General features: G+C 50.2%; 1 protein-coding gene across 1 annotated transcript in view; it reads left to right on the top strand.

The window, feature by feature from the left end:
* Positions 1 to 394: 394 nt before the first annotated feature.
* GTF2A1 (general transcription factor IIA subunit 1) overlaps positions 395 to 7,270 on the top strand; it is a 28,120-nt gene continuing 21,244 nt past the window's right edge. Inside the window, exon 1 of the mRNA XM_055716975.1 lies at positions 395 to 701. Within this exon, the coding sequence (XP_055572950.1) occupies positions 672 to 701 (30 nt within the window). The 5' untranslated portion in view covers positions 395 to 671. The remainder of the gene's footprint in view (positions 702 to 7,270) is intronic.

The raw sequence follows: 7,270 nt of genomic DNA, 5'->3' as shown, positions 1-7,270 counted from the left end.
GGGAAGCGCCATTTCTGCCCTGAGGCAGGCGCCTGCCGGCAGCGTCCCGCCGAGCGGGCGGCTCCCGGCGGGCCGAGCTGAGGCGCCTTCCTTCCCCACCTCCCCGGCCCGGCCCGCTCCCACCCGCCGGGACCGCGATCCCCGGGCCGGAGCCTGAGCCCGGGGCCAGCCCTGCCCCTCAGCGCCGCCGCCGCCCCGCCTGGCGGGCGCCGTGACGTCACGGGCGGGGCGGGGCGCCCCCCGACTTCCGCCTCGGTAGGGCCCGGCTGCGCGGGAGCGGGCAGCGCCTCACGCGGCCGCTTCCGCCTCGGTAGCGTCATGGCGGCGGGGCGGGCGCCTCACGTGACGGCGGCGGGCCCGGCGCGGTCTCGCCGGCAGCTCTCGCGGTGCCTGGCCGCCCCCCCCCCCCCCCCGCGTCCCCCGCTCGCCCTGGCCGCTCGCGCAGCTGCTCGCCTCTCGCTATATAAAGGGGCGAAGCGGGCAGAGCGGGCGGCTGGCGGCGGCGGCTGCAGCCCCGGGGCCGGCGGAGGAGGCCGGGCCAAGGCCGCGGGGTCTGCCCGTGAGCCGGGGCGGGACGCGCGGGCTCTGGGGGGAACGCAGCCGGGCAGGTTTTTGTTGTTTTAGGGGCGACTCCCCCCCCGCGGTTGGGGGCGTCCCGAGGGGCTCGGGACATGGCGAGCTCGACTAACACAAACCCCGTGGTAAGGACCGGGTCGGGGGGTGAGGGGGGCCCCGGGGGCAGCGCGGGCGGAGGGGGCTCGGCCGCCCCCTCCCCCGCTCTCCCTTCCCTCCCGCCGCCCGCCTCGGGCGGCCCCGGCCCCCGGCGGGAAGGGGCGGCGGGGGGGCGCGGGGCAGCCTCACCCCCGCGGCGGGGAGCCAACTTGTGGCGCCCGGCGGCGAAGGGAGGGGGGCGGCGGGAGCGGGGCGGCTGAGGGGGGCGGGGGGGCGCGGGGGTGGGGGGGGGCTGGCCCCGCGGGGGGAAAGGCCGGGGCCGCGCCGCCGCCCGCGGGCTGGGGGGCTCCGGCGGGGAGGGGGCGGCGGGTGGGGGGCGCCGCCGCCGGAGGGAGCCGCCCGGGGAAGGGGGAGAGCAGGAGCGAGCGGTGGGGGAAGCGCGGGCGCTGCCGCCCGGCCCGCCGCCGTCCCGGGGCGAGGGGAAGCGGCGCCCCAGCCAGGTTTCGGTTTTGTGGCGGCGGCGAAGCCCGCCCGGGCTCCGCTGGAGCCATTTTATGTTGCTTTGTAAGAAGGAGACGATGGTTGCAAAGCACTTATCCCAGCCCGGCCGGACCGGCCAAGCCCTCAACTTCTCTCCGGCGAGCGGGGCAGTATTTATTTTAAAAAAAGAGACAAAAAAAAAAAATACCCCCAGACCTCCCCCCGTCCCTTCTCGTGCTCTCTGCACCTCGGCGGTGGCTGGCTGCTGCACTCGTGCTCACGGAGGTTCCGCCACAAGCAGTCACACAGCCCGGCGCGGCCGCCGACCCCCCGGCTGCCACGCTCCGCTCCGCGCCCCCTTGCGCGCCCCCCCGGCCGCGACCCCCCCGCCCCGAAGCGCTGGAGGAGACAAACCCGGCGTCCCGGCGGCGGGCTCGGCCCCCTTGTTTGTGGCTCTCAGATCCATCATGGCTTCCCCCTGCCTTTCTGCCTCCCTGCTCCTTGTGTTCCTCCTCCCTGTGGCTGCCCTGTTTATATAGAGCTATTGCCGCTCTCTAATATAGACTCTGCTCGGATGGGAAGGTGCTTTCCAGCCCCACGTCACCGCCTCTCCATTTAAACACCACATCAGCCTTTAAATAGGGAGCGAGCCGCGGAGCGCGGGCTGGGAGGTGCATGCGGCCGCGGCGGAGGCTGCCAGGCGGGCGGCGTGTCCCTCGCATCCCGGCCGGGCTGCGAGCCGGCTCTGGCCGCCCGCCGTGCCGTGCCGTGCCCAGCCGTGGCTGCCTGCCCCGCTCCGGCGGGGGCGGAGGTGGCTCCCCTCCCGGGCACCGTGCTTCTACGCATTGCACAAAGACACATTGCATCCTCTCTTGCCTTTGGAACCGTTTACCTTTTCCTTCCCCCCCCCCCCCCGCCCTTTTTTTTTTTTTTTTTTTTTTTAATCCCCCCCCCCTCCCCCCCCCCCCCCCCCGGCATAGAGCTAGTGCTCCCCTAAGCTCTTCGAAGTAGTTTTTCTCCTGGGTGGGGAAAGTTAAGAGTTTAAGCGGTTGTTACCCAGTACGTCAAGGAGAGACGTGGTGCTGATTTTATGGTGCTTTCCCAAGGTCTGACTACAGCTGTCGCCCTAAAAGTAACGTTAATATTACTTTTGCCTACAGGTTGTGGGCTGCAAATACTGCTCAATGATTTCTGTGTGTTTTGGTGGACTGAAGCGTACAAATACTTTACAACAATCCAGGCAGAGCACAGGTTTTAGAATTTTCACTAATACTGGGTTGCATTGCAATGTTTAGCAAGCCACAGAACAGCGACACAGAAGAAATTGCATCCTAGTTTTCCTTTCCAAACCTGAAATTTTGAAGACCTGCCTGCAACTTAGCATCATGCAATTGCAAAGTAGCATCGTTGCTTTGATATTTTGTAAGGTTTTGTATTGGGAAATTTTAGGAAAGCAGTCAGCCATTACGTGCAGGGCAGTTACTCAGTAGGATGCATATCAAACGTGTGTGATGTGAAGCTGTTAGTTGTCCTTCTGTTTATAAACTTTTGACTTCGTTTTTTGATTACAAGACAAAGGGATCTGTTTCTGTACAGTAAATCAGAGGTTTTGCTTCTCTTTTTTGACTGAGTTAGTACTGAATAGCAAAATATATACATATCTATATTGAATAATCACCAAGCTACTTGTAAATATCTTGGATTCAACAATGAACCAAGATTTCCTTTCTCTTGGCTGTATTTCACTACTGGCATAACTTCCGTGAAGTTCTCTTGGAAGGTGTCTGTGTTTGAACACTGTGTTTGGAATTGCAAAAGCCAAGCTTAGAATGAGCCTACTTCAAATAGGTACGCTTTAGGCTAATATTTCGGTTTAGTATTAAAACCTTGCCATGCAAATAGCACATGGGCAACTTTGTCAAATTCAGGTCTCGTTCAGCAGCGAGGATCAGGATGCTTGCCCTGGCATTACCAAAGATGAATACGAACATTTTGAAATCCTGTAACCAGGTGAGAACTTTAGGAAGCTAGATGTCCAGTCTAGTGTGTTAAATATTATCGTGTCAGCATCCGATCAAATTGGGATCGCTAGGAGTTTGTTTTTCCTAATAAAGGACAAATATAAAACATTAACGGTCATATGGCAGTATAAGATTTTGTAGGTGACAAAGGTAATTCTTTTGTAATAGCCCATGACAATGCAAAACCAGCTGAAATTTCCATGCTTGCAACGTAGATTATATGTGTTACTTCTTTTTACGTGCATCTTTGATGTAGTTGCGATTAAAAGGAGTTACCTTTACAGTGTGCTTTTCTAGCTGTCATCCAGCTAGCTTCCAGCTGTAACTGCACAGACAGGAGAAAGATTAGTGACATTTCAGGAATAACTGCAGAAGCAACCAGGATCAAACTGCTGTCAAATGTACAAAGCGTGCTGTGGTATCTCTCTCCATAATGTGTTCGTTATTGGAAACCCAAACTGCTGAAATGCCAGGTGTTGTGGTAATAATTACAGAGAGATGCAGGTTTTGTACCCTGGAAACTGAAGGAATGTAGGAAGTCTAAGCCCCTAAAGGAATGAGGCATTTCTTAAAATAGCTGGCTGGTTGCTCCTCGGATTTGGGGGGTGTGTGTGTGCATGTGTGTAGCAGTCTCTCCATACTCGGGAGTTTTCTTTACAAGATGCACAGAGAAAGTGAAATATAATCATTCCCTTATGTTCCCAGAGGGGGAAGTACTAGATTTCAAATATCTTCTATGTGTTTGTGGTTGTATCTAATAAATCAGGAATTTTAATTGTTGTCTTTAATCTATAGTAAGTGTTTGGAATAGTGTTTATTGAAGAGTGATTTGAGTATTTTGCTTTTAAAAGAGCTTGAAGTTTACAGCAATGTACTCTTTATGAGGGAGGCACTTTAATATAAACCAGATGAAAGCATGATTATTTTAATAGCAATCTTTAAAGTTTCCATTATGTTCTCATTGCTTTTTCTTACTGAATGCAGAGATTTATTGGAAAGCATAACTCACCTGCTATCCCATCCTTAGATTTGTTCAGTAATTGTGTTCCAATGTTTATTTTTTAAGTAAGCAGCGTATGAAAATAATTTTGTCATTCAGCTCCAGAGTCTTAGGTGGTTTGTATAAACAGCTTGAGCATCGTATAAATAATGCTTAAAGCCAACACTTAGTGTATATCTAAAACAATACAGTGTGCTTCCTTTTAAAGACCAGGGCTTAAGGCGGTTTTGTAATTTTACTGGATTTGCCTCTGCTGAGATAAGGAAAAAAGCATTCTGTGATATTCCTCAAAATTCTGCTGTGGAGGGCTCTTGAAGGCATCGCTGCTCCCACTGCGGGAGGTGGTGCATCCACCTGGGCTGGATGTTCAGCAGGAATGTACACAAGGGACTGTTTTGAACTAGACAGGATTTTTCTGAGTGATACATAAAATTTTAAGTGTGCAGCTATTCTCTGTTCCCTTCCTTCTAATCATACAGCCACGAATGTTTCATATATTGTGATAGTGCGTGATTAGAACAGCGTCCAAAAATTCTGACCCATCTTCAGATCCAGTCACCGTGTGGCTCATGCAGAGAGAGACGTGCATGTACAAGTGGCTTGTGGTTTTGTTAACCTGCATTGCACCAGCCTCCCTGCACCCCAGTGGTGCTGTTGCTGTCCTTTGAGGGGGTCTCAGCCACCTCCTTAGGCTGCTGGAAGTTGTGCAGAAGGACGCTGCATCAACAGCAGAGTGAACATCTATTATTGTATAACCCTCCTTTTTGTGCTCTCTTCCTAAACGAATGCTGGACACTTAGAAACCAGCATCCTGCTGCTTGAATTTTTTTTCCCCCCTTACTACCTAGGGGAAAAAGGAAACGTTCCCAAGCAGACTGTTGGGGCTGTCGGGTTAGTTTGTTGTATCTGAATGTTGATTTTTTTCCTAGGGCTTTATAGGCTGAGGAGGCTTTGTGAATAAACCTCACAAAAATGCCTGACTGAGGAGATAGGAGGAGGTAACTGCTGCTGGAATTTTTTAGGACCTATTTGTGTAAAATATGTTTTACTAGAAAAGTGGACCTAATAGATGATTTAAGGAGAAAGCGCAGTCTCCATTGTGAGGGTATTTCGATTGTAGTTTCAGATATACAGGTAGTTCTCTTCACTTAAGGAAAGTAACTCACGTGCTTGAGGTTGAGCGTGTTTGTTTGCAGAATGTGGTTTTGGCATTAAGAAACAGATGCTTTTAATACAATAAGGAACACTATACAGAATAGGTTAAGTAGCATTTCTGCGCTAGTTGAATGGTATAAACCTTACGCAATCTGTTTAATTACAGAAATAATAGGGCTTAATAACATTAAGTAGAATGTCTTTTTGCATCTGCTGTGAATTAAATCTATGTGAAAAAATAATCTTGTTAATGATGCTTGGCATTTCTGAGTTACTCACAGATTTAAAGTACTAGAACTCAAGAGTAGTCTGGCTTTGACAGTCTTGTTTCCAATGTCTCTGTAAGCACAAATAATGCTGTGCTTGAAGCCTGGGTGGGTGAGCGTGCACTATTGTTTTGAAAGAAAAAGATCTGCAAGTAGTCTGGTATGGAGAAGTTAAATTTTGGGTATAGATGCTCTAAATGTAGCTTTGAAGGCTGGCAAATTTACTCTGTTACTTGAGGCCAGAAAGTTTTTTTTAAGAGACAAGGAAAAAAGGATGAATTCTAACACTGCAGCTACTTCATTTGCAGCAGCATGTTCTAAAGCTGAAAAGTGGCAGACTGGTAACATGTAAAATGATGAAAAAACAGGATGCTGATAGCATGCCATTTGCCAAAATATTGATGCATGGTCAATAACAGAGGGGTATGTTGGGTTTTGTTGGTTTTTTCTGGCTTTTCTTTTTCTCTTATCTTTTACCGTGGTTTGGTTTTCGTTTTTGTTTTTGTTGGGTGGTTGTCTTTTGTGTAAGAAAAATCACTTGAGCATGCCCCAGTGCAGAGGTTGTTTTAAACACTTCAGGGCATAATGCACTAAGCAGCCATCAGACAACTTAGTTCCAGGCTTCCAAATAGGCTCTTTTCTCCCCTTGTAATACCAGTGCATTTCTTTTAGGTTTTTGGGTTTGTGTGTTTGGCGTTTTGTTTTAACATTCAAAAGTAAAGATGTTCAGCTTTTCTTGGTGCTTATTGGCCACACAGCTTTTTCCTGTACTAGTAAATCATGTGCTGCTATTCCCCCTCCGTTATTCCATAACATAGGCGTAACAATTCCATAACGTGTACAATATAATCTTTAGCATATCTGTAACAAATTCAACCCTTCTGGGATGCGTTAAGCAACTGCGTATGCATAAAATAAACATTTCAAGTGCATGCAGTACATTTGTGTAGCTCCAGCACTGCTGGGCTAACTGCATGTGCTTGGTGCAGGTTTTCTACATGTGTATTAAAAGGCACAGCCCTCCTGGGGTGCCAGACCTGCTGCGTGATTGTTTTGCGTGTATACCGCATATCTGAGGTGTTCGTGGCTTCATTTGTGATTTACTGCTTAAGGAATTTATGGAACGAGGTAGAGAAAGATGTGGACTTGCAGAAAGTCGTCGCTACTTTCAGATCAGTTTAAAATGGTCTGCTCGCGGCCCAAGGAACAGCCTTGGTCAGTGAGGTATATACAGTTCACAGGCTGCAGATTGATCAGCGCTAATTAGTGAATGATCAACACTAATCAACTTACTAATTAAGGGCTGGTAGTCGCTACCTTGGAAGTAGCACAGATGTTTAAACCCAGCCAACATACCGTTGAGGTTCACGTGTAGGTAGAGAGGTCCAAGCTGTACTGTTTAAAAGGTACAGCACGTGCGTAGTGTAGTTATCCTGTGGTCCTCTGAATTAAATTTAGTGCTTTAATTGGTAAGGATAAGTATTTACATTCTCCTTTTAAAACTGTACCTGCATTTTAAAATTTACAGAATGATTGAGGTTGGAAGGGACCTCTGGAGGTCATCTTGCCCAACTTCCTGCACAAGCAGGGCCACCTAGATCCGATGGCCCAGGGCTGTGTTCAGATGACGTTTGAGTATCTCTGGGGATGGAGACTCCACAACTTATTTTGGCAGC

This window comes from Falco cherrug, chromosome 7 (genome assembly GCF_023634085.1).
Source record: "Falco cherrug isolate bFalChe1 chromosome 7, bFalChe1.pri, whole genome shotgun sequence".
Lineage (NCBI taxonomy): Eukaryota > Metazoa > Chordata > Aves > Falconiformes > Falconidae > Falco > Falco cherrug.
Note: the sequence above shows the minus strand (reverse complement) of the source record. Positions and strands in the feature narration are given on the sequence as shown.